The sequence below is a fragment of the Chiroxiphia lanceolata genome, chromosome 3, assembly GCF_009829145.1.
Source record: "Chiroxiphia lanceolata isolate bChiLan1 chromosome 3, bChiLan1.pri, whole genome shotgun sequence".
NCBI classification, from domain to species: Eukaryota; Metazoa; Chordata; class Aves; order Passeriformes; family Pipridae; genus Chiroxiphia; species Chiroxiphia lanceolata.
In genome coordinates, this window is record NC_045639.1 from 81,538,533 (window position 1) to 81,566,283 (window position 27,751).

Below are 27,751 nucleotides of genomic sequence, written 5' to 3' on the forward strand. Positions count from 1 at the left end.
AAGTGTTAATTTGAAGTCTCACATCTTATTTTTCTCTTTATTCCCTGTCCATTATGCATAAAAATGTTTAAATGTTTATGTACACTTAGAAGTAGTTCCCTCTAAACCTTCTTCTAGTGCATCTCGCAGCAAGGCTTTGTCTAAATTCAAAATGCTGGAAAAATTTCATAAGGACAAGAAGGATCCATACTTAAACAAAGAAGAAGGAACCCTTGCTTCTGACAGTCCAGACAATTCTGAGGGTAACAAATCTACTGCATTCTGTATGATATTAAAAAAACAAAATGACCCAGTTCTGACAGTCTTGGTCAAATTGGGAAAAAAGTTACTTTTTAATTAGATATTTGTCATTGTTTGAATCCTTTTTATTTGTTTTTAAACTTTTCAAATGTGGTGATTAGAAATACTTTTCTAAATGAAACCTAGGTTCTTATTTTAATTAATTACAAGTGGCAGGACTTTAAAAAAAGAATACTGTGTATCACTAGCCTTACAAAATGTTGCATTTGAAGTAACAGGTAGGAATCTTTAGAGTTCAAGAAAACTGCTGCTTTAAGAAGTCTTTACAAAAAATAACAAATACCCTTCCCCTCCAAAAAAAAAAAAAAATCACTCTTGCTAGCCCCCCAGAAACAAGTAGAACTGTTCAAACAGCCAAAACACAGTGAAATTACTTCAAAATCCATACAAGTTGATATTTTTTTCCAAGTTTGATAGGTTTCTCAAAGTTCAGATTGTGTAGGGTGAACGAAAACAGTCTTACCTTTATTAGCAACAGTAGAGTCTCCTGTAATCTGGGGTGTGTGTCTGGGTGTTGAGAGTGGCTAAGTTGCAAAGTTTAATGGCTACAAAAACAGTATTTGTTTTTCAGATTATTATGGGAGGTGCTTTTTTAAAAAAAACTGATTTGACTCAAACACTGACTGGAAAAATACTTAAAAATTTTTAGATAGCTTACATAAATCCAAGGAAGCCTTCAAGATCAATGTACATCTGTTCAGAAATGTCATTGAATTTGAGATTATTTAAATAAAACAACACAGGAAAATGTGGGGGTTTTTAATATTTTATTCTATTAAACTTTCTAATTGGGTTTTTACTGACTTATATTCACTTCTCCTTTCTTGCAAATCTCTGCATAGGAGGTCAGTCACAGTTTATCATTTGATTCTGCTAACATATTCAAAAATCAGGTGTTTGGGGTCTGGCGAGATTATGGCTAATCTAAAGCTCTGCAAAAAACTTGTGACCCTGCTGCAAACAGACTCCTATTTGCTGCCTTGATAACTAGAATAGAGTTCCATCTGGGTAAATCGCTTTGAATTACTGCTTTTGGCTACCTGAGAAATGGGCTATTTGCAGTTTTTTGCCTCTGTTCAGCACTTTGAGCTTTCCATTTTATACTTTTCAGTGTAGTAGCAATATGTATTTATTTAGGCATTTACCAGTATGTGTTTATTTAGGCATTAACCTGTATGCGTGTGGAGCATCAGATAATGTCTCTGACATTTATTTGTTGTTTGCAAGGCAAATCAGTCAGAGCTCTGTAGTGAGGACGGAGCTGAAGTTAGATAAAGGAATGTGGATTTCTAAGATGTAGAATCTTAGACTCCCAATAAAATATGCAAGGGAACTTTGTCATTGAAATGAAGGAAATAAACCTATTCTACTTTTTAACAGAATAAACATGCTGAGGGCTGCCCAGTAGAGATGGAAAAGGTGTTGAGACTCTTGCTTTCCCCACATTTTCAGTACCAAAGGGAAAGGGCTCTCTCCATTGTCATGATATAGGCAAGTATGGCATTTTTTGAAAGGGACTTGTATGAACCTTTATAGAGGACAGAGGAAGAGCCCAGAGCCAAAGCACTTGGTCAGCACATGGAAGACTGGTTTAGTGTTATTGATGCATGTATCTCCTCCAGTCTCCTGCAGCAGGAAATGAGCTGTTGTCAATGTCTTTACCATTTCTGGTATGTTCAGTACAAGGACACAGTCTAAACGTCATGTGGCCAGGCAGAACAACAAATTCTGAGTCTTTTACCAACTGAAGATTCTTATTGGAAAAGACTGACTTAGATTCTGTTCCCTTCTGTAAGAACTGTTAAATAATTTCATATATCATTTGATAAAATGCATAAGTAGCTTTTCTCCTACTCGTCCTCCAACAAGAACTTATACAGAATCTAAGTATAAACGTGTGTTTTACGGGTAAGCAGAAGGGAGTTTTTGAATTAGTAATGTCCTGCAATATCTGGCTTTTAATCTTCCTTAAGGAAGTAGATAAGGCAGTGTTGTGCCTGAGACCCAGCATAAAGTTGGTAAGGTGATGTTGAATGCTCACAAGAATGGAATTCCAATAAGGAGAGCAACTGCAAGTTGTAGTTGCATAAACATACATAATGGAAGAACTGGGTGTTCATCAGTGACCTTTAAGTAAATGTGAGTACTATTTTTTTCCTTAAAGCATTCAAGCAACAAATGAAACATAGCTGCTAAGGCAATGGCTACAATTTTAAAAAACCTGTGGGGATCTGAGGTAGTAGATCAAATAAAATTAACAGGCTTTTAACAAAGAAATGTAATTTTTGTATAGGGACCTGTGTGTGTGATTGTCTTCAATGAGTAATGTGACAGTAAGTCAGTTTTTACAGTTTCTACATTTCCTTCATGCTGAGCTTTAGGTTTGTGTGCAGATGTGAAGGATAGGAAGACAATATATATAATAGTTTAATTAATTAAACAAGATTTACATATAGAATTATAGCAGTGGAAATTAGGTGAATGTGATTTGTGAGCCTGCATATCTTTGCAGTTGCAACATGACATTTAAACTGGTTCTGGAAGGTGACCGAAAGACCGAAGTGTCATGCAAATAGCTTTTGGATGGTAGTCAAGAATATTGCAACTTTTTTCCTAGGAATTCTTGGAGCCAATGGAAACTTTGCCAAGATACAGAACACTTCACAGCCTCTGGGAGAAAGCTATGAGAATATGCATGTGGAAAAGATGCAGCTTCAGAAAAGTAATGGGGTTGCTGTCTCCTTGAGTAGCGACAGCCTGGAAAAAAATGGTGAGAACTGAGTGCCCAACCATTTCATGAAGTTAGGTATATCTAAATAAATTACTATTAAAAGCAGTTTACCGTAATTCATTGCAAGATGGGATTCTTCACTTCCCTCAGCTGCATCTCATAAAATCTCCTAGTGATTATTGATACTGTGATTATTTGATACTGTTAATATTTTATAAGTCTGTCTGTAATTGTTGCTAAGTGTTATGGCTATTTTATGTGGACATTAAGCATAGACAGAGTTCATTCTTTGTTTTGAAATTTAGATTCAGTTTTAGCTTCTGGGCCTAATCAAAGTATTATGGGAGTTGGATTGGATACCTTGGAAGAAAAAGAAGAAAAAGAGATCTTCTTTGCCAAACTTGAACAGGAAGCTTCCTCTACTATTGATTATTCAAGATTAAATAAAGAGCTGGATTCTAATGATTCTTTCATGCTAGCACCATTTGTACGGTAATGTCAAGGGACTAAAAGTTGTGGGCTGTATAAGTGGGCACGTGTGACTTGGGTATGGCCACTGAAGTTTTGTGGGGACAACATCCTGTATGATTTCCATCATTTTTTTGTTTGTTTATTGAGGTTTGGCTTCTTTTTTTTTTAAGACAAGGGCAGAAATGAGCTTAATAAATAGAAGAAAGGAGTAAGGTGGAAGCACAACTTGGTGATGAGTCAACATAGCTGCACAGTTTGTGCCTAATTTGATAGTAACAAGTCAATTTAAGATTCTTAATTGTAAGGTGTAACTAAATGAAGAGGAAACAACTGATAGCAACAAGGAAATAGATCAGGAAAGATTTTGTGTCCCTTCAGACATAATATTACAAATGAATCTAGAGGAAGGATATAAATTCATAGACCAGGTCACTCCATTTATAATCAGTTATGTGAAAATAATGTCCAAACATCTGTGAGAGAAATGGATGAAGGGGAAGTTCAGGCTGCTGTTGCTGAAAATGCTGAGCTCAAAGGCAACTTCTGATATAAAAACAGTTCAGGGGCAGAATTCTGGAGAGTTTTAGATAAGGAAAAAACTTTAATTTTATGGGAAAAGGGGAAAGCAAGAAGAGGGGTTTTTTTTAGTTTATTTTGTTAACACAGAATAAGAAGGTCAGAACAGGAGGCAAACCAGATGGTAAAATGTTTTTTGAGAAGCTGATGTAGATTGTTGAAGAGAATGCAGAAAGAAATACTTTATTTTAATAATTGCTGACATTTTTCCACCTTTCTTACGTATGATTTGCTATATTGGACAAATTCAGGTTTTTTTATTTTATTAATAATTGTAAGAAGTATCAGAGTGTAGAGTTCCATGAAAAAAAGTATATTTATTTGCTGTTCAAAATGAGAGTAGAATTTTCATTTTGTTTCTCAGAAATGAAAAAACTGAAAAAGGAGAAGAAGAACCCGCATATGAAGAGAAATCTGGTAATACAATCATTTTTCTTATCAGTAGTTTTTACATCAGCCTATTAGGCTGCCTTTACATCATGACTGTGCAGCTATTATTCAGACACAGGGCTTGGGTGTTTAGTTCTGCTTTTGTCCTTCTTTTTTTTTTAAGTGGATTTTGAATCTGTTGTAACCCAAAGCACAAACAAAAAAGAAAAGGAAAAAAAATTTGTAAAAAACCTCTATCAATCATAAATGAAAAAAAATACTCTGATGTTGAAATGTGTTTTAATGTTTACTCCAGTGTCTTAACAGTCATCTGTATTTTTGTGCCATCTTCTCATGCCTGAGTTTAACTTCTGTCATCTGCAATATTACTCTTATCTTATTTTTTTCCTCAAAATTTCCAGACTAGACTCCTTCCATCTTGCTTTTTTGCCTTTCCCTTGTCATCTCCCTTTGTTTCATGCTTCATTGATAGCATATGATAGAATGTATTTCTGTAATATAACAGATTGTATGATAGAATGTATTTCTGTAATTTAACAGATTGTATTTTCAAATTCATACATTTAGCTGAACTTTTGAGATGTCCTGTTGTCAGGCTTGTATTTCCCAAACATATTTGTAAATCATAATCACAGGAAGTCTTCTCTTCTTGAAAACTTGATTATTTTGTCGACTGCAAGAAATCATGATAGTTGTAGCCTTTTTCCTAACAAAACAGTTGAAATTACTCAATTGTTAAGGTAACTTTTATGAAATTGACACTTCTGATTTTTAGGAAAAAGTTGCCATGGAATACCTGGAATTACCAGTCAGTGTACTGTGCATGGTTTGGTTTGATCTTTGTCAAACTGGTATTTCATGAAATAGCAAGCAAAATCGTGGGTAATAGGTGTGCAGGAATAGTACAAGCACTGTGTTTGCCTTAAGTCAGTATGAGAAAGCTGTTTTCAGCTGATCAGACTTATTGTGGTCCAAAACTAAAGAGAATGCTGAAATAGTGATTCTTCATAGAGCAATTTTTACATACAAATTAAACTGTGTGTCAGTTGTATTGATGACAAAACACAGAAAGGACACATTATGAACCAGTTTTTTGCAATGCTTCTAGATTTAAGTGTTACAAATAATGCAGACACTGAAGCCTGTAATCACAGGAGCTGAGTGGGAGAGATACAGTAAAAGGGAACTGAAACTTGTGGAAGGATCTAGATAACTGAAGGAAAACCTTTGGCTTGCTTCTGAAGTTCATTCCCTGACACGCTTGTGTTTTTAAATAATAGTTACCCTTGAGGGTGGCTGTTTGCCCACCACAGCAGGTCAGAAGAAGCCAAATTACAGATTCTGAGCCTAAAAACTGCTTAAGTTGTCAAAGTGGATGTACAGAGTACTTCATCTACCGGGTAGGAATTGCATCATTTTACCCCTAGGTGAGAGAAAGTGATTGAGTAAAAGGGGTCAATTCAAGTACACCTTGAAGAGACAGATGTAAACCATATCTGATTGTAAAACAAACTTCATTTGAATTTAGAGAGATTATGTGTGACTTCCAGTGTAGTTTTAGTATCACAGCCAGTTCTGGAAGCTTTCTGTTGCCCTTGTAAAAGGAGTAATATTTGCACTAGCTGTTCTTAGATGGTGTATTGAGGAAAAGGAAACAGCTTGCTCTTGCTGCTTCATTGAATATTCATTCTCTTTGATGTTTATTTTACTCTTCAGGTAGCTACAGTGAAGATTTTGAAGAAACAGATGATAATCCTACCCTTAAAGCTGAGGGAAATGAAGTGAATCAAAACATCATGTCAGAAGTTGATTTAAATCCTCAAGAACAGGTATATCTTACCAAATGTTTCTATTACTTGCATGAATTTTAAAAGCTCTGCAATGTATAACTGTAAATATAGTAAACCTTTATATAATATGTACTGTCTGAAAGAGTATCATTCTATTAAGGATATACTTTTTCTCGTGAGATATCACTGAAAGAGTTAAGTTCTTCATGGGGTTTCCTGCTTACTCCTTTGAATTAAGAAATGTGGATGGGATGGCGTAAATCATGAGCTCAGGTTGGAGACTCAGCTTCAGAATGGGTAGTGAATTATCTCTCTGAGCTGTTAAGGTGGTGTCTATACCAGCAAGTGGTAGACAGATGAAAGTAGTTCTGTAAAAAGAAGCACTTTGGGCAGAGGATCCAAAAATCTACCCTGTATGAGATTGCTGTCCACTGGCTTAGTCAGGTCTTTTGATGTATAGCACATGTGGCTGAAGCACATAGGTACATCCCTCAAGCACACATTCAGATTTGGGTCTATAGAGCACCATGTATTCCTCTTCACTAGGTAAACTTTTTTTTCTTTTTTTTAGTTCTTTTTGAGTAAATTTATTATCGTGCTATTTCTAATAAATGATTGAAAAGAAAAAGTAGAATGGATATGTAATGTACTTACTGCTGCTTTCTTTTCTTTTCTCAAACTATGATAAAAGAAAACCAGGAAGGTGCAAAAATGTTCAATTTATGCAGAGTAGCATTTAATTCTTATTCACTTGTGAGAGGGTTTATAGAGTACAGGAACCTTTTGGCATCCCAAGAAGGGTTTTAGAGAAGTTCATATTCTTGGAGCATGAAGAACTGCTTAGTTCTGAGATCTAAAAACTGTTTTTAGGTATTGAAACAACTTCTAAAGTTTGTCCATTTTTTTCCCCTGATATTCAAAAAGAGGATTTTTTCTTTATTTTTTTTAGGAAGAAGCAAACACTGGCATGCTGGCTAAAGGTAAAATATAAACTTTGATCAATGGGAGAAGACTAAATACAACTTTTTGAAAGTTGCTTATCTGATTTTTACTATTTGGATATTTTTCACCTGATTTTATTGTGTTCTGTGTACTGGAAGTCCATTGGATTGAAGTAATTAAAAATAATCTACATGTTGACACTTCAGAGTGATCATCAATGTATTTTTATACTTATTATATCTAGTCAGAACTCAGATTTACAATCAGAGTTCATCAGTTTACCAATAATGGCATTAGAATAATCTGTATAGAATTTTTTTGTATGTTTAGGACATCAAGATAAGTTTTGGTATACTTTTAATTCCAGTGCAGACAGAGTATAAATAGGAGAATTGTACTTTCTTTAACATTTGTCTTCTTACTCTTAGTGGTGTTACTTGATTCACAAGATTCAACAGAACTTCAGAAGGCCATTGAAACATCAGATGTAGCTCCAGGCGAACATGATCAGCCTGAAGAAGTCAGTGGAATTGAAATGAATGATGCAGGTAAGGGGTGCTTAAAAAAAAAGGAAAAACAAGAAAAAAATCCACCACACAACAAAACTCAAACCCTAAAACCTTACTTTATTAGAATAGGTAACTGATGTCTTCATTTGTTCTTAAGTTATTGGGGAACATGAAACCCTTGGCTTTTAGCAACCAATCTTGAAAGCAGTAGGACATATTTCAGGAAAAAGTCATGTTTCTGCTAAAAAGATACCTTTTTACACTTGGTTATTGCAAAGTAGTTTTTGACATTGCAGTTTCGTATTTAAATAGCATCTCCTCTGGTTGTTCATCATAGCTAAAATTCTTCTTTGACTGCATTGAACACAATTATTAAATACATTCTCTTATCAAACTTTGCACAACAGTGTAGGCCACCAGAGTATGGCTCTGATGGCACCTGTTAAAATAATTATATCACATACACTGTTAGCTTTAGCACTGATAAAATATTGATGTGAGGGAGGATGGTGGAGAGGCATGGAAACTGTAGATGGAACTATTCAGTAGGTACTGATTAACTTGGCAACTGTTTATAGTAAAATTGAGATTTTTCGGGGGATTTTTTATGTAACTGAAATCACTGTTTTCACTACGATAGACCAAGCTAGTTACTGAAACACAGGTTCCAGTGGGACGTTCCCCAAAACAGAAAATCCAGTAGTGTCTCTTATGAGCCTGCATTTTTACAGGTACTTCCTGTGGACAAACCACCAGTGACATTGAAGCGTTACACCAAGCGTATCATCATGTTGATCAGTCCTTGGGAGACACTGATGAGCAGAAATTGCACAATTCTGCAATGGCAGTCTCAGAAGGCTTAGGGCAAGGCATTTCACAAAATAATGACATCTACTCAAAAAACATGTCAACTGTTGATTCAGGTAAATATTGTATGTATAGGCATGTATTGTACAAGCATGTAGAATGAGTGAGCTAGTAATATCTTTAACACTCCATTTATGAAACATTTTTAATACTTTTAACAAGTATTTTTCCTAAGTTTCTTTGTATTTATTTTATATTTATCACTAATTAGATTTACCTACTGTGGAAGAATTGATGAAAACAATTAAAGGACATTCATGTAATATCAGAAGTTTTGATGTGGAGCCTGAAAGGTATTTATTTCAAGAAGCATTTTAAGAATTGTAGTAACTTAAACCCACTGTTTGTGGAAAACAGCTTACTAAATAACTCATGTGTCTTTTTTCCTAATTAAGTACTGAAATTTCATTATGTCTTGCACTGTCATTATGGCATTTGTAGGGAACCGTAAAAAGAATATACAGTGTTAATAGGTTTACACCAGGGATTCCCAAACTTACTTGAGTGATAAGCAGCGATGTTTGCCAGATCATTTGGAGGAGTGTTCCTTACTCTCACAGCTAGGATCTCTGCTTTCCCAGTCTTCTGCTCTTTACCCTTCTCCATACATGTATTTCAGCCCACATCCTATCCTAGCTCTCCAACCTTCATAATCTTAAGATCAAATCCTCTTATTTTGCCTACTTTTGTGATTCTTACTGACCTATGCTCCATACCTCCTCCTTGTTTGCTGCAACTGTTGTGTCTAGAGCAGAAAGCACAGGCCTTGGATCTGTTAGAAATACAGGTTATTCTTAGCAAATAAGTTTTGGGAACTTGTCGTGGAGCTGCACCCAGCAGAAATTACCATTCATTGGTTTATTAGTGTTTGCATGCTTACAGGTGTTCATCTGGTAGTCAAGTTTGGTACCTCCACAAAAACAGTCATTGCTGGGAAATGGCTCTTGTTCCACAGTGTGGGAGCAAATCTATATGACTAAATCTGCAGGATTGTTCTTAAAAGAAGCCTAGTAGCTCCTCAGTCTTTACAGCTGATACCTAAAAAAAAAAAAAAAAAGCCCTGTTTTTTCCAGAGTGATAGAAAAGCAAATGGCAAAAGTCTTATTATATATGAGTTTTATTCCTTTCTCTTATAGTCCCGTGAAACTGATAGGCAGCACAGAAAATGACCTTGTCAGCCACTCACCCTTGGAAGACCCCCAGAGTGATACAGTTTGGGAGACAAACTTAGTTGAGAAGTTGGACAGAGAAAAAAGCATCTTTCTACAGACAAGAGTGAATGATGATAACTTTCAGAGGGTGACTGAGAAAGAAACTCAGACCAGTGAAGTACAGCCAAGAGAAAAGGTAGTACAAGACTCTCTGCTTTCACAAGGCAGCAAAACTAAACAAGTAAGTATTATCAGCCAGATTTTTGTTTTGTGGAAGTAAATTTTAAATGTATAGATTTTTAGACTTTGTGTCATTTGATTATGCTCTCGTGTTTAGAAATGAGACACTGTTGCTCTTTTTCTTGAAACTCTTATGTTGCCATTGCTCTTGTTAGAGATAGCCAAATCCAGTGGACTTCAGGACCAGTGGGATCCTTCCTGTCCCAGCCTAACATGTGCAAGGCTGCTACAGTGCCATGTTCCCAGCTTAAGCTAATAATGGGTCTGATCATGTGAACATTGGAGGGGCATGTATAAACACACAACAGACTCAGAATAGGGAGCATATGTACATAAATAAAGTTCAATAAGAATATAGGAGAGACTGCAATGATCAGTGTTGAGCTCAGTCAGAAAAGTGTACTGCCCAACACCTTGGTCATGTCATCAGCTTTTTTTGTCAGATTTTTCCCTTTATTTCCCAAACTTGCTTCTTTACCTATTTTTGTTCTTTCCCTAAACTTTCTGCAAGTTTTGCACATTCTTACAATCCTCTCAGACATTCCATAACAAGATTTACACAATCCCAGATCTTCTCCCTGCACCCACAAATTCTTTTCTCTTTGCATCCCCTAAACTAGCTTCACACTTCTTTAGACAATCACCTCTTCTGTCTGCAAGGCATTGCAGGGAGATAGGTTTGGCTGATTTATCCTGATGGATTTCCCACCAGGGCAAACAGGCTTGGGAGCTGTGTGCTCTGTTTTTGATGATCAAGTTTAGCAGGGTTCCTCTGCCTGCCACTGTTTCTCTCTTCATCGCCAGGTTTCTGTGTTCACTGTCTTTAGTCATGACCTACCTGCTTTTTTAAGCAAAAGATCCTGTAATGTAATACAATTTCCCAAAACAATTAAACTGTCAGTACAAAATACTTGCCCTATGTGTACTTCTGAAGTAATGCAATTCTGCAAATTTACATACTGCTAATTTGGTTAAAAATAATGCTTCCCATCAGCCTGAGTCTTACAGTTGTGTAGTTTTGGTAAATGATTCTATGGGTTTTTTATTAGTGAAGGCTACCTTGAGATTACAGTAGAACCTAAAGCTTGTTTTAAACAACTGTGTTCTATCACAGGCTCTTCGGTCTTGTTCCTTGAAGAATGAAAGATCAGAATCAACTAAACCAATGTCATACAATATCAGAACTCCAGCACCCTTACATAGAAAGAAACCTTCATACGGTCCTCATGGGCTGGTTAGAAGTTCTGGCTATGGGAAACCCAGTTCTCTCTCAAAACAGTCTTTTCCAGTTAGTGAGAAGAAAACACCAAAAGAAACTTTCAGAAAGACGTGTATGAAAGCCAAAAGTCCTGCAGATAGAGCAAAATCTAAAGGTAATTCTATGGTAAGAAGTCTTGAGTTTTAAGAGACAGAGATCTTTGCTGGTCATGCTTCACATTAAAAAAAAAAAAAAAAAAAAAAAAGGAAAAAATCCAAAGTCCAAATGTTGTAGAAGAAATCTAAACCCTGATGCAGGTAAGTACTGATTTTTTTTTTTTGTATTAGTGTGAAGTTGCTGGGAGAGAGACTTTCAAATAAATCTTTGCATTGTAGTCTTGTTTCATTTCCACTCACATATGCCACCACTATGTTTGAAACTTCTCTACTATTCACTAGTAGGACCAAAACAATAGAAAAACTGATGTTTAAAAATTAATACCTACAAGTGGCATTTTTCATTACAGTAAAGATTTGCTGACTCACTGACTTCTGCATTTGAAGCCAAATTTCTGTTCTCAGCTTCTTTTGATCTTTGCTATTCTAGAGCACAAAGAAAATACTAAAAAGAAAGTCCTATTTTTTGTTCATGTCTCTTGTAACACTATGGAAGGGAGAATACCAATATATTCCTGTGAAAACTGAGTTGCAAGTAAAGATCCGAACCTTTTTATTTTGGGATAAAGTTTGAAGAGTTTCATGAGATAATTCATCTTAGCATCTTTGCAGACGATGTTTGCTATCTCTGAGGCACGGGAAAGTAACTCTACAGATACCCAGGTTTTAGTGCATTTTGAGCATGCAATGCTTTTAAAAACCCTGAAAATAGTGTTGGGAAAAGCAGTTTAGGATTATGTTACCGGTCTTAGGGAGATGCTTCGGTGATAGCAGTCAAACTGAGGTCCTCAGTGTATTGTTGTGTCATTCCCTAGGGACAGAAGGTTGTGCATCCTGGTGAAATTGGTGAAGTGAATGAGTACCAAGAAAATCACAGAATCATAGAATGAGGCCACTAGCCTCATTCAAACATGCTCTTCCCTCTCTAGCTGTAACCATTCACCATAGCAATTTCAGGTGATTTCAGAAGTTAATCTCACTTGGCTGCATTCTGCAGGGGCCTCTGTAGCTAAGAAGAGAATGGCATTGAATCAAACAATCCTCATTATCAGCACTAAGGGAGCACCTTTGGGAGGGGATAGTGTGAGAGATGTAAAAAGTATTAAATTTGAAAAGGGATCATTGTCTGGTTTTTTTTCAGGTATAGCATTCCTAAGCAGGAGCTCTTTGCTTAAATTAATAGGCAGAAATGAAATGGTGGTTGTAGTTACTATCTGTATTTCAGAGAACTGAGAAGTAAATATTTCATTTATGTTAGTTACTCTAGGGTGAACTTTCCTGATTTTTAACTCCATTCAAGTTGCTATTTGATGCAGAAAGTAAATGTTGCATTCTTTGTATGCTGTCTGCACTCCAAAGTCCATTTTGAAAATTGCTGTGCCTTATCTTCACCATAGCTTGAAATATGTTGTGTTTATGTATACTTAGAGAATTGGCCACTTCTCAAGCGGAGAAGTTAACCTTGTTTCATGAAGTATTTATTATCCAGATGCTTTTTTCAGTTGTTCCATTTGGTTTTATTTTATCTTGTCATCAGTACAAGTCATTCCTTACTTAAAAAAAAAAAAACACTCCAGTTTTTCCATAGTATCTCATTGCTCTCAAGTTTTTATATTTAATTAAAAATTCAGGTTTTAGAATACTTAACTTATATACCTACAGGGTGGATCACATGAACAGATTTTTTCTTAAAGGACATTAAATTCTGTATTTAATTTTGTTCTATTTTACTTTCTGCCTAAATGAAGAAGCCTTATTTGCTACTAGGACAATCAGATCTGCAACGAATGAACCAACTTTGGAGAGAAGTATTAACAGAGTTTTGTCTGGCCAATCAGTTGTTAATAGTCTTGGACACCAGGCTGTGGATTATCAGAGGCATGTAAGTAAAAACCAGTGATGCTCCTAATTATAGTACATACAGCTTCATTTGCAAGCCTATTTTGTCAAGACTTTTACAATTATCAAAAGGTTGACTAAAGGGAAGTCTTTATTCAATATTTCAGTATTTTCCAAACACCAGTTTTTGCCTTTAAAATACACAAGTATAATCATACTGCTTTTCAATTGCTTGCATAATTCTGTTGCTTGGGTGGTTCTATATAATTAAAGTTGCTTATTAAATTCTAAAAATTGCTATTTTGGGGTAAAATAAGGTTAAATAAAACTTCTACTTAAAAATACTCTGTTATGAGTGTCAAGCAATACTACTGTTTGGGGTTTTTTCCTATTTGCATTGCATTAAATATTTAATACTATCTTCTGACTTCTCCAAGATGACTGAATTTTTGGCACTGTGATGGAGTTTCATTCTCCCTTATCAAATGTGTAAAAAAGATTATTCATTGAATACCTAAAGTATTAGTGCTTTTCAAAAAGTAAGATGCATAATAATATAATCCTGGTAGCAATGTAGTGGCTCTCATATGCAAGGTATTTTTCTTGTTGGTTTTTTGATTTGTTTTCCTCATATATAATTTGGAAATGAGAAAGTAGCTCAGTAAAGTAAATGCAGGATGTTTTACCATTAGAATGTTGGGGAGTTTGTGTTTTGAGTTGTTTTCTGGGGTTTTTTTTTTTCAAGTGCTTTATGTGGGTGCTGAGAGCCAGACAAACAGGTTAAGTGAACTTGGTGAGCAGAGTTCTAGTAAACAATCAGCTGAGGGTAACATTTCCCTGAATTCTCTTCACTAGGAGTTATCATTTTCTCCTATCAAAAGTTGTGATAGAGAACTGTATTTGTTAAAACGAGTACAAGCTGCAGAGGACGACCTGAACACAGCTCGAGATTTGATTCAACAACTGTCCAGCAAGGTTTCACAAAAAGAAAAGGAAATGGAGACAAAGATAGTAGAATTGAAAACACAGCATGAAAAAGAACTTTCTCATCTGGGTCAGGAAAATTATGTTCTTCAGAGTAAGGTACTTTATCAGCTTGTATCCTGTCCCTATAGAAGTGGAGGAACATTGCTTCTGAAAATTAAATTATTGTTACTTTACACGAGTCGTTCATGAGCAGAAAATCGAGATTCGCACAGACACTGCTACTTTATAAATGCATACCTGTAGTTATATTTATTGCCTTGGTTTTTTTCTTCAGAGATAAACTAGGTTATCCACAGTTCCTTTGCTTTGCTATTTTGAGAGTTCTACAGCAAGGTTTTTTGCAAATATTTATCTCACTCTCACAGAGATTACCAGATCCGACTTGTTATAGATGAGTACTATATTTTGAGATACTGTTTTTAGTTTTCAATGCATTTTTCAGTGTTGTCTTTTGTCTGTATGAAATATTCCCAGAGTTATTCCACTATACCCTCCTGTCTAGATACATGAGAACAAAAGAGGGAGTGTAAAACTTAAACTTTTCCAAGCGTTTTAGATCTTGTTTCTGTTTCGTAATGCTTCTGTAAAACTCCAGTAATAAGAGTGGCTCATGGGTCTGCTGTCATACCTTAATGAAGAGATTGAACTATTAATATTATAAAAGTGTAGTCTTGTAGAGAATTCCATATCACTAACAAAAGTTTTTTATTGCTTGTGTGTTCTTTTTCTTTCTGAAAGTTAAGAAGCATGGAAGAGATGGCTCAAGAAAAGAGATGGACCCGCCATACAGCAACAGTTCCTGTAAGTCAAGAAAAACTGGCACAAATACAAAAAGAAATTGAAGACCAAGAGGTCATTATTCAAGGTTATCAACAGGTATACCACACTGCATGTTGAGCTGTGTTCTAGCCAGTGTCAGAAACAAATTGTTTAATGGTTATTACTTTTACATGAAAACAGTTATCTTGCTATCTAAAAAGCAGATGAAATTTGGATGTGATGGGCAAACATATTGCATGTTTAAAAAGTATTTTACGTGTGTCTAGTTTGGGCTCAGTTTTTCCACAGTTCTGTGTAAAAATCCTCTGTAAAAATCACTGACTTGTCAGTTGAGAACTGGGAAAATACTTTATGGCCAATAAATAGCCACAAGCTCTTTTCCCCAAATGTAGAGGAAAAGTAGTATTTTTAAGCAATATTAGAAATCTGGAGAGCTCCGTTTTTAAGATGTTTTTCTCAAAATCTGAGCAGCTGATTTCAAGGTAACTTTATTAAGGTGTCTGGTTCTTATTACTTAGTCAAGTGTAGAATAGACGACGCACACTTAATAATCCTTTTGAACGCTTGCAAATCGAATAGGTAGTTTAACCACCTTCCAGCTGGTGCTCAACGGAGTTTCTTGGTGTAGACGCAAAGTCTTACCAGTATGGCTGTGAGCATCCCAAACTGGTGATGGTTTGTGTCCACGAGATCGGAGAATGGGCAGGCTGAGTTCTGATCTATCAGCACCCACTCATGAACATGCTTCTAGAATATAGTTGGGATAGCTTTGGAGAGGAACTGGCTTAGATCCTCTGGAGTGAGCACATGTTTGGACGAAATTGTAGATAATGAAAGTAGATATCCATTTTAGAAGCTTAGTAACGAAATATTTAGTGTTTGCTTCCACTGTTTCAGTAGGCAAACTATGCAAGTCATAGACAATTGTTTTAGAGCTGGAGAAAACAGTAATTTATTACCATTCTTTACCTTTGTCTGTCTCAACTTAGGAAAATGAGAGGTTATACAAACAAATGAAAGATTTACAAATCCAAAACAAAAAAAATGAGGAACGAATGTTTAAGGAGAATCAGTGTTTAATATCTGAATTAAGAGACCTAAGGTAGGCCCTTTTACACATCTGACCTAAAATCTCTGGAGTTTTCAGCTATTTATTATTTTATATATGAAGAACCATTGCAGAGTCTGTCAAATGCATATTTTGAAGATTTTCTTGGGTTTGTGGTTTGTTTCTTCTTTTGAGAAATTATTTATGTTGATTATTGGCACTTAATTCTTAGTTTTCTTGATGATGTTGCAAACCTGTGGGAAGACTAGAGTCTCCCACTTGGGGAATATTTAAATTCATACTCATATCAGAATGTGTGATACATACACTACATTTGTTCTGGTATTATGACTCTACTGATGTGTCAAAATGTTTTGATACTGCTGTAAGATACACAGTAGATTAGGAGACACAGGTGATCCTGGTAGTGGAGGAACCATTCAATTCACTGCACTGTAGGTCCTGTAAGATTTTCATCCTGTGAGGAAAATTAGGAAAAATGACCTAGCAATCATGTGTACTCCTAATCTACAAATCTTTGCTCTGGAGAGGCCCACCGATGAGTTCCACTGATGCAGAGTAGATTTTTATTTCCCTCCCTTGTGTTGTCCCAACAAACAAGTTTGTGTGAGGTGAGAAGATTTCACCTTATAGGTGAATTTTTTTGTATAAAAATGTTGTGCATGTTTGCTTCTTTTTTTCTTTTGAAGCTGTACGGACTGACTTTGTGGTACCATTTGGGGGGCTTGTGTTTGTTTTTCAGTATGCCAGTGTTAGTATGCCGAGTCACCACACTGCATAACTGTTTTTGCTGTTGCTGTTTAGAGAAAAGATAGAGAAGACTAATAACCAGTCACGAATTGTACAGGATTCTGAACCAGCCAGCAATCGGAGTTTCACAGAATTGATTTCAGAGCTTCGAGCAGCACAGGTAGGTACATACCAAGCCTTATTTTCACTAAAAAAACCTGCATGACCATCCATACGGTAGACTAATAATGTAAATTAAGTAGTGGAGCATGCTACTCTTCTGCAGCATTAATTATTTTCCACACATCACAAATATCAAACAAACTTTCAGAAGTAATCCTCTAAGACACAGATTCACTGAAAGAAGTTCAGTGTTTCCACGTTTACTGGCATTTCTGAAAGACCTTGTGAGAGCTTGCAGAAACTAGTGATATACCTCTATAGCTTTCCTGCATAAGACAAAGCCAGAAGATTGCTTATCCTTGCTGTGTACCAAGTAAGTTCTAGAAAAGAACATTGGAGTAAAAAGAATCTTTTGTTATTCTCTCATGTAACTTTTTTTGTAGTCCTACAGATGCTTCTGGTTATGAAGGGAGTATGTTACATAAGCTTCATGGTAAAATTAAAGGTTTTCTGGAATTTCTATTGCTCTGCTTACTGCAAGTGGGGGGACTGTTCTGGTACACACTTCCTCTGATAGTTAGACCAGAAAATTAAAATCTGCTTCTTCCATTTTTTGTTGTTGTTTGTTGTTGTTATAAACAATAACTGGTTAAGCAAGTGAAAAGATGTTCTGGATCCTGTGAGTTGCAGGGCCAGTGGAGACATTCCTGCTCTGGCAAAGCTGGCTTTGAGCTCTTAAGGCACGAGGGGCTACTCTAGTTGTGACCTCAGAGGTGATGCTATTACACTTCCCTGTTCCTTGGGTCCAGCCTGTAATGGGACTGAACAGAAGATCCAAAGATGGAGAGAGACACACGGACAACACTAACATGGTCAGGCACACAGACAACAGAGTAGTGCCTTTGCTTGCACCACAGAAATACAAATAATACTGTTGGAAACACAAGGAGCACATGCAGCCTGATATTGTTCAGCAGATCAGGAAGGGAGTTCAGTAGCAGTAACACACATTACATGCACATGCTGGTCCTAGATATCAGGCTATTTACTGGCTGGCCCCAAAATCTCAGCCCCCCAGTTGCTGGTTGGTGTACCTGTGGATCCCTTGGACCAAGGGGCTCCATCTCCAGATGTGACACTGGCACTGAGACCTTTCATCCCATTTTGTCTTGAAGTTTGCTAGTGATCATGTGTAGACAAACAGAAGAGAGAGTGTGTGCAGAAAATGGCAAGAAATAGAATGTAATGAGGTGAACCGTTGGACAATACCTCTGTCCATTTAACCAACAGTCTTAAGTCTTAGAAATAAGTTAAGCCATTTTCTTTATTGACCCTCTCAAAAGGCAGAGGTTTTCTACTTCTACAACAGTTATGTAAGACTTAAAAAATCTGTTTGGGGGGTTTTTTAATGTTTAGCTTAAGTTTTCCCATGCTCTGCTATAACAAGGCTGAGTATAATACCAAAATTAGAAGACCTTATGGTTACTGTGGTCTGACACAACTGTTGTGATTTAATCATTTTATGGTGAAAAGGCATGCTCAGGTTTCTTTGTGTGACATTATGTGCTTAGTTTTTCTTGTTTTACTGTTTTCTCTAAAATCCAGAAAGAAGAAACTAAATTACAAGAAGAGATAAGACATCTCAAACAAGATAAGCAAGCTCTTGAGGTAGACTTGGTACAAGCAAAGAAGGAGAGAAATTTAGCAAAAATCCAGATTACATCTGCATCAAGTAAAGCACCTTGATTTTGCTGAATAATTTTATGTACTTTGCATATATAACAAAAACTTGTTTCTTATTAAAATATTGCTTAGTGAAAGGCATCTAGACCATTTCCAAATATTGTCTAAGCTTCTAATAAAAGCATACAGTGAAGGACATGTTACAATACTTTTGGAACTCTATTAGAAAGTGTTTTCCTTTATGGAACCAAACTCTTTGTTGTTGCCTGTTAAGTTTGATTTCTTGCCCATCTTTCACTGGACATGGAAAACAGAAGATTCCAGTTGTATGACAGCTCTGTTCAAAAGAAAATATTCACTATGTTGCATCTTAGTCTCCTGTTTAGGTCTTGCCCATTTTTTTACCTATAGTTTATGTCTTCGGACTTTTTTCAGCATTCTTATCAGAACTTTTTCCAGTTTGAAATCATGAGAAAGGGCCAGAAACAGGACTCTCTCATTTCCAATATCAGGCATCACTAATGCTAAGAGTAGATATTTACCTCGATGTCTCTTCTCAAAGTATGATCTGCTGAATGGAGAAGTATGATCAATACACATCTAAGAATATATTCTGTGTTGTCATTCATCTTGTGGCTGAAAATTTGTTTACTGGAGTCTGATCAAGAATATCCCTGAGATTCTGTTTTAAATACTTTCCATGGCGAAACTGTAAGCCATTGAGTACTACTATGTATGAGAGAAGAAAAGGGTTTTTTTCAAATATAGTTGCTTTTAAAATTCTAATTAGGATCTGGTTTAAAAATTTTACTGCAGTAACAGGATTGTTAAAATAGTAAATGTGTGAAATGTGCTGAGGAGGACAGTGTTGACTAATTACTCCTTCAATACATAATTACTAATAAAACAATTCTAAGGATGTTTTATTCTTGTAGGTGATAAATCTTATGAATTTAAGGTTATGGAAGAATCATACAAACAGGAAATTACTCATTTAAAAAGAAGACTTCAGTGGTATGCAGAAAATCAAGATCTTCTGGATAAAGATGCAGCCCGTCTTAAAGATGCAAGACAAGAAATTGAGAAACTAAGACTAGAGGTGATAATATTTGGCTTTATCTAAGAAGTTGGAACTTGAAATTGTTTCTTTTACTAGTGATGAGTATAATGTAATTCTGTCCTTCATAATAATCCCTTTTTTTTTTATGTATTAGTTTTGTTTTATTGGACATCTCAATGATGCGTCTGGAAACAAAAGTAATGTGGTTCCCTAAAACCTGCAAATTTCTTGACCTAAGGAAAAGAAGTATATTATTACATTAAGAACTAGGGACAGTCTCTTTTTCTCTCTTTTTGCTCCATGGCAACACTTATTTTTTTCTCTCAAGTACTAGTTTAAATTCTTTCTTAGAAAAAATCTCTGGTTCCTATAGTAGGAAGGAAAAAGCCAAAACACTCAAAATATAAACAAAACTAATACATGAATCTTGAATACTGCTGAGATTTGCATTGCTGACCTGTCAGTACATTGGATTTAGGATTCACAGAAATGAAGAATTTTACCAGTGATAAAATATATAACTGATCTTGGAATTTTTTCATGATGTTTTATTAGAGAGATCACAGATGAAAGGAGGTGCTTCTGAAGGAGCAACCAGGAAAGGAGAACCCTTAAACACCACTGTACCAAACTTTGATCAGCATATCACTGCTTTGAAAAAAAATATTTTTATTTGCATTTTCTCCAGGATGGACCAGTGCCTAAAAACAGTGAAGAGCTTTGACTTCATAGACGCAATCAAATTAGTTAAACTATGTTGGCATAAAAGCATTACTTATGCTAATATTGCCAGTGTGGGAGAGAAATCAAGATAGGAATAATTCCAAATATTCAGGATGTAATATTGCTGTACAGAGATCATAGTGGCTGATAAGGGTAGGAAATTCAGTTATAGATTATAGCTTTGAGACTTCATGGCCAGACTTCATGGGAATGCAGGAGCATTAGTTTTACAGTTCCTTCCCCTGATTCTGGGAGTCAGCATTTATTTAGGCACAGCATAATGTTGCCTTTTGGCTGTTTCTGTATCTCATCACAGAGCATAGCCTTGGAAATCATGAACTATCTCATAAGCTCACTCTGAATTCATGGAATGCACTGTAGTACTTTATATTATAGGTTATTAACCAAGCCAGCACACTGAAAGTATGAGAGAAAGAAACAGTTCTTCTGGTACGAAGACAAGAATGTCCCAGAGCTGATTTCCCTAGCTAGTTTCAGCTGTCACTTAGGTTAAGAACCTGAAGAATGAGTTAGTACAGAAATTACTGTTAGCAGTTTTTAAGTGGCAGAATACTTCCATTATATTGTGCATGTTTGAAATGCTTTTGTACTGTAGAAAAATGTCTCTGAATATATATTGCAATTTATCTTTCCATAAATTGAATAGGTTGAGAAGCTGAGAGCTGAAGCAGGAGATCAGTGTGTGCAACAGAAGAAACGTTTGCAAGACAGAGCAGCAGATGCTAAAAGAATTCAGGATCTTGAGCGACAGGTATGCAGTAATATAACTGTGTTTCATTTAACCTTTATTTTAGATAAGGTCTCTTAAAACACTTACCAGTGCTTTCATAGGATAAAACATTGCATGAAGTCCTATGATAAGGTAACTTGTGTTATTGAACACTCATAAACACAAAAAGCTGCAATTATTTGCTTAGAAAGACCTCTTCTCGGTACTATCTTCTAACAGCCTGATATCCCTTTTAAAATCCTTTAAAATACTGTTTAGAATTTCTTGGAAAGGGGCAACAGGGCAAAAGCCAAAACTTGCTATTTATCATCTAAAACTCCTTCTGTCCATGTTCAGTAATCCCTTAACATTATGACCAATTTCAAACAAGTTGATTCAAGAGTAGGATTGGATTCCTACAAGATTCATGGAAACTAGGGGAGTGGAGACCTTAAAATCCATGTTTCTACTGAGAAAGTGTCAGGTGGAAGTGGGTCTTCCTGCATTTTAAGAGATGGCAGCTGCATTAGTTAGAGATGTGGGATTCATGGGAAAGAGCCTCTGCAGAATTTTAATGCAAAGAATATCTTATCCATATATAAGAGAGGGGTGTGTTATTAATCTTGTATGCAAGGTGTTAGTCTTACTTTATTGCAGACTCCAAAATAAAAGGCATATCATCTGTTATTGGGAGAATAATTTCAATACTGCTATGAAGTATCTCTGTAACAGTTGAAAAAGTACAATGTGAATGCAAATCCAGAGGAAAAGCAAACATATTCACAGCTTTGAGCCATATTCAACTTAAAGCTCTTTTATTTACTTTCTTAGTACTTCTGACATAAGACACTCTAAAGACCAGAGCAATATTTTGTTTTAAGATTATGCATAAGTCAATCAGTAAGAGATGATGAGTCTTACTTTTCTATAAACAATAGCATAAATGTAAAGAATGTAAAATAATTCTCAATATATTAATCTCTAGTTTTCTTTCTTCACCGAGCCAACATGGATGAAATTTGTTAACATTCTATCACTTACTTCTGTTCACTTTTCTTTAGAACTTTATTCTTTTTGACTTCTGACTTAATTTTCTAATTGATAGATCAGAGAAATGGAAGGAATTCTAAAAAGAAGGTATCCAAATTCTTTGCCTGCTTTGATTTATGCTGCTGCTGCTGCTGAGAAAACGGCTAAAACAAACACAGTTGAATTTTTGGAGAGAAGAATAAAGAAATTAGAAACAGAACTTGAAGGTAAAGATGATGAAGCTAAGAAAAGTCTCCGTGCCATGGAACAACAATTTCAAAAAATAAAGGTAAAAGTTGGAGCCTTGTAGAATAGTCCACTTTGCAAGTAACAGTCACAAGGTAACGGGGGTCTAACACAGGGCAGTGGTTAAAACTGAAGGCAGAGACATTCAAGGGAAAACAAAAATATTCAAAGAATTTATAACCAGAATTTCAGTACCTTCAGCATCTAAGATAAAAATAGCATTGAAATCATTAGGGTGGTATTGAGACTGAGAGGACAGGTTCTTGAGGCCTAATAATTTAATTCTTACAATTAAGACAGGTGTTTTTCACTCTGTGGGTCAGAATAGCTGCTTACCTAATTCCTTGCTGTACCAAAGTCTGTGGTTTCAAAGGTCTGCTGACAGAGCATTTCTACAGGGAACATCTGGGAACACTGAACATTCTATCAAAAAATTACCTGATCATGAGCCTAAAGACTTGTGTTAATAAGCATGGAAGTCTGGCATTTTACTTCAAGGAAAAAGTGAATTGCACAGGTTCTTAATGAGCAGGAAAGGAAAGCCCTGGCCAGTTGTTCCACCTCTTCTCCATATGAATCACTCGTCATACTTTCCTCAAAGGCCATCCAGGCTATTAAGAAGGGTCAGGTTTTCCTCAGTTCATTAGGAAGAAAGATTCTGTGTCTCTCTGAATTCATACTTCTATATTCATACTTACAAATAAACAAAAATGAAGACCTGTTCTGTTAAAATTTAAGATGTTTTGAAATATGTACAATTTTGAGAGTGTGACAGGAATGTTTGCAAACTGACACATGGCAAATACATAATGACAAAATTAACTACTTCTTGCTATACTAAAATAAGATGTTACTTTGCCTTTCTTGAGTTGGAAACATCTGAAGAGAACTAATTATATAAAAATGAAATAGTTTCTTGTCAATACAATTTTTGTCCCATAGTTACTGCATCCATTGTGATAAGATAACTTTGTAGTGAATGTTTTGAGAAAGTCTGTTTTACCACAGACTTTTTTCATTCACTAATTTCTGAACTGATTGTGTTGTTAGTAATATTGATGTGTATCCTATTTTGACATCTTGCTTCAGATGTGCAGTAGCTTTAAAGAATAATAGGAAGAGCTAATAATAAAAGTACACTTACAAAACTGCTTTTTGTTCCCCTCTTCCTACTCTTCTCCTAGATACCGTATGAGCAAAGACTTGCAGAGCTTGAGCAACTGCTTGCCTATGAATTTATGAGTGAAACACCAAAACTGAATGGCGATAAAGCTGGTTCTACAGAACTTCAGCAGGAGCTTCAGAATCTAAAGAAGACCCATCAAATCACTGTTAGAAACCTCCAGACAGAAATTGAAAAACTTAAAAGTCAAAATTCCCAATTAAAACTCAGAAGTAAAAATGATAATAAAGACTTAGAGTGCACAGACTCTAAAATGAAACAAGGTAACGCAAAAGACAGATTGTTAAAACTAAATGAAGAACTGGTCACCAAAAATAAAGAAATACAAGACCTAACAAAAACTGTAGAGAAACTTCAAAAAGAAAGGATGGTGATGCTGTCTGATAATAATTTGAGAAATATAACCAATAATAAGGAAAACTGTACAGAAGTCGTGAAAAAGAATACCTCAGCAACGGATGAAAGGAATTCCCACTACAGTGAACCCTTTCTAAGCATTTTCAATGATGACAAAATATACCAACCACATACCTTTTCTGATTCTCATCTCTCAGAAGTTCTGAAAGAAAATGCACAGCTGAAAGAGGAGCTGGAGAGATTGTCTCTAGAAATGAGCCAGCAGCGGGTGAAGTCTCAAGCAGCACTGGCTTATTCTGAAAATAACATACGAAGGTAAATGCTCAACATGTTCCTTTAAAAAGATTGTTGAAGTGTTGGCTGATGCACAATTCTAGTGGCACATTAACATGTCAGCCATGTGTGAAGCTAGCTTATAGTTTTATTAGTACTGTTTATTTTGATTGTGTTTCAGAGGGTTTTTTGGTGTTTTGTTTTGGGTTTTGTTTTAAACAGTGCACTGTCACAGTTCTTTCTACAGACAAACCTATATTAATGCTTTTATTAATACTACAATTTGTTATGCTTTTAAGTAAAAATATATCAATGTAAATCATCTGCTGGAGCTCCCCTGGGAGGGTAGTTGTAGTAGGTGACTCCCTTCTGAGGGGAACTGAGGGCCGTATATGTCAACCGGACCCATCCCACAGGGAGGTCTGCTGCCTTCCAGGGCCCAGGTGAGGGATATTAGTAGGAGACTCCCTCAGCTAATTCAGCCCTCAGATTATTATCCACTGTTGGTAGCCCAGGCTGGCAGTGATGACATTAATGGAAGAAGTACCAGGGCAATTAAAAAGGACTTCAAGGCACTGGGTCGATTAGTTAATGGGATAGGAGCACAGGTGATGTTCACCTCAATTCCTGCAGTAGCAGGGATGAATGAGGAGAATAGGAAAGCCCATCTTATCAATAGGTGACTAAAGGATTGGTGCCACCAGCAGAATTTTGGTTTTTTGGTTTTTTTGACCATGGGGCAAATTCCAGCAGGTCCAGGGAGGTGATTCTTCCCTGTACTCAGTGCTGGTGAAGCCACACCTGGAATACTGTGTCCAGTTCTGGGCCCCTCAGTTCAGGAGGGATATTGAGATGCTGCAGCAGGTCCAGAGAAGGGCAACGAGGCTGGTGAAGGAACTCAAACACAAGTCCTATGAGGAGAGGCTGAGGGAGCTGGGGCTGTTCAGGCTGGAGAAGAGGAGGCTCAGGGGAGACCTCATCACTCTCTACAACTACCTGAGGGGAGGTTGTGGCCAGGTGGGGGTTGGTCTCTTCTCCCAGGCAGCTATCAGTGAGACAAGAGGGCATGGTCTTAAGCTCTGCTAAGGGAGGTTTAGGTTAGATATTAGGAAGAAATTCTTTATAAAGAGAGTAATCAGCCATTGGAATGGGCTGCCCAGGGAAGTGGTGGATTCTCCGTCCCTGGAGGTTTTTAAGATGAGACTGGATGTGGCACTTAGTGCCACTGGTAACCACGGCGGTGTTGGATCAAGGGTTGGACTCGATGATCTCAGACCCAGCTGATTCTGTGATTCTGTGATTATATCTTAGATGCTTTGTGTTGTATAGCATTAATATTTGGTACCCATACTTTCCTTCAAACTGGGATATGCTTTCAGCAGGATTTACTTGGCCAACTGTAGATACATTATATATATATTTCACTTGGTCTCTCTTAGGTCTGTTCATACTCAAATTGGCACATTTATATTGCAAAACATTCTTTTCTAAAATAGATACTTAAAAGAGAAAGCGGTGTTATGATTTAAAAGCACATATTTTCTCTCCTTTTTTTTTTTATAAAAGCAGCTAAAAAAGGTAATTGACTGAATTTTCTGTATCCTAGCTGCCTCTAGTTAAATGAGGCACATATCCAACGTTTTTGGCTTCCCACTCTGTCATCCCTCCAGAGCAAGTAATGAAGTGATGGTGCTGGTATCTTGCAAGGTTTTGTTATGAAATATCAAAGACCTGCTGCCTTTACCATTTTTGATATTTTGTATGTTCAAGTGAGAAACTTTGCTGCATTTTTGAAGAACTATCTGTAGCTGTTTTATTACATATTATTTTCACCTTGCTCTGTTCAGAATACAGGAGGACACAGCAGAATACATTGCATCTCTGAAAGCTTCCCATCAGAGGGAAGTGGAGAAGATTGTTTGCCAGCATGCAAAGGAGCACTCTACTTCTAAAGTAGCTGAACTAAACAACAGAATTTCAACACAAGAGGTAAGATACAGCAGATGCATTGATTACATATAGATATATCCTGAAGTTATTTCCTTCTATAGTACTGTAAACTTTATCTTTCTTTGAAGCAGGACCTACTGTTTTAAAAATCAGCTTGTGCCACTGTATTCACAGAATCACAGAATGGCTGAGGTTGGAAGGAACCTCTGAAGTTCATCTTGTCCAACCCCCCTGCTCAGGAGGGTCATCCAGAGGCAGTTGCTCAGGACCATGTCCAGATGGCGTTTGAGTATCCCCAGGGAGGGAGATTCCACAGGCTTTCTGGGCTTAGTTTTACACACAATATGAAGGTAGAAGGAGCTATTGCATTTAGATTATTTAAGAACTTTTTTAATTGAGGAAAGTTACTCGAAGACTTAGACTTTTTTTCATATACTATATATGTAGCTGTGTGCTATTTAACAGTCCATGCAGAGGACTATTATCTAGCATGCACACGTGTTAGAGGCTGTATTGTTAACACACACATCACTTACACCTGCAGTACTACAATACTGTTTATATTTTTGTCATACTTCTCCTGCATAGGTTTTCAGATGTCATCATGGGTATTTATGTTAATGACTAACTATTTTTAATCTTTTTTGTGTAGGTGTTAATAAAACATCTTCAAGAACAAATCAGTGAACAACAGAGACATCAGGAAGCTCTTTTAGTTTCACAGATACGAGAGCAACTCCTACAAAAAGAGGTATATTTAAATTTGGATTGGGGGTACTTTAGTAAGAGTTTTCACTTTCATCCTTATAAAGCCTCAAATAATATATAGTAAAATAAGTCTTAGAAACCATATCTTTGTCAGTTGCTTCTACATCAATTATACCTGAGAATGCAATATGTTATTTTAATGTAAGTGAGAGAACAACATAGAACAGAAGTAGAACCTTGACCCTTTTTGAATTTTTTTTTTGGTTATAATCCTTAATTTGTTAGAAAAGTCTGATATCTCTATTAAAGTTGATCAGCAGGTTAATCCAAGCTTTCATAGCCTCTGCCTTGAGAGTTATGATGGGTAGTAAATGGACCACAGGACTTTTTCCTTATTGAGATGATTTTTTATTATTGTTTTCAAGTTCTGTGTTCAGATTAAGCCTTCCTTTTTCAATTCCTTCATTGCCATAAAACTCACTTAGGCAATTATATTCTTGGTTTTCTCCTCCACTATCTATGAAAGTTAAGGTCTCTTAGGAAGGGAAAGTTAGTTGTAATAGTTCTGAAAATCACTGGGTTTTTTTCTGATCTTCTATTTCTATTAATAGCATATAACCTAAAAATTACATTTGTTCTTATTTTTGCTTTTGGGTTAATGTTGTGTCAAATTGCTGTCTATCTTTTAGTTCAAGTGTTTTTTTAATGTATGCTTTTGTTATTCTTGAAGTGTACTGCCAGTCTTTTTGTTACCACCTCCTGCTCAGGAAGAGGATATAGCCTGTCTGAGCATTGTGCCTATAATTAATTCACCATCTCCTTGATGTAAGAACATTACTAAGTTTAACTTAATTTTAATAATACTCTAATCTGCAAGGGCTATTAAAAGCAATTTAAAAAGATCTTAATCTCACTAAAGCCACCCAGTATTTATTTTACCC

General features: G+C 36.1%; 1 protein-coding gene across 5 annotated transcripts in view; it reads left to right on the plus strand.

The window, feature by feature from the left end:
• CEP162 (centrosomal protein 162) overlaps positions 1–27,751 on the plus strand; it is a 45,087-nt gene that overhangs the window by 10,858 nt on the left and 6,478 nt on the right. For 3 of the 5 annotated variants that reach the window (XM_032682137.1, XM_032682136.1, XM_032682135.1), the window contains exons 5-26: positions 2,918–3,070; positions 3,337–3,523; positions 4,443–4,495; positions 6,185–6,297; positions 7,208–7,238; positions 7,629–7,748; positions 8,441–8,632; positions 8,788–8,869; positions 9,713–9,968; positions 11,082–11,340; positions 13,090–13,223; positions 14,036–14,263; positions 14,906–15,043; positions 15,937–16,049; positions 16,821–16,926; positions 18,474–18,600; positions 19,487–19,650; positions 21,002–21,106; positions 22,170–22,382; positions 23,524–24,194; positions 26,000–26,141; positions 26,755–26,853. In XM_032682137.1, the coding sequence (XP_032538028.1) occupies positions 2,918–3,070; positions 3,337–3,523; positions 4,443–4,495; positions 6,185–6,297; positions 7,208–7,238; positions 7,629–7,748; positions 8,441–8,632; positions 8,788–8,869; positions 9,713–9,968; positions 11,082–11,340; positions 13,090–13,223; positions 14,036–14,263; positions 14,906–15,043; positions 15,937–16,049; positions 16,821–16,926; positions 18,474–18,600; positions 19,487–19,650; positions 21,002–21,106; positions 22,170–22,382; positions 23,524–24,194; positions 26,000–26,141; positions 26,755–26,853 (3,686 nt within the window). Of the gene's footprint in view, positions 1–136; positions 243–2,917; positions 3,107–3,336; positions 3,524–4,442; positions 4,496–6,184; positions 6,298–7,207; positions 7,239–7,628; positions 7,749–8,440; positions 8,633–8,787; positions 8,870–9,712; positions 9,969–11,081; positions 11,341–13,089; positions 13,224–14,035; positions 14,264–14,905; positions 15,044–15,936; positions 16,050–16,820; positions 16,927–18,473; positions 18,601–19,486; positions 19,651–21,001; positions 21,107–22,169; positions 22,383–23,523; positions 24,195–25,999; positions 26,142–26,754; positions 26,854–27,751 lie in introns of those variants that run through there. The other 2 variants (XM_032682138.1, XM_032682139.1) reach the window with 2 other exon arrangements.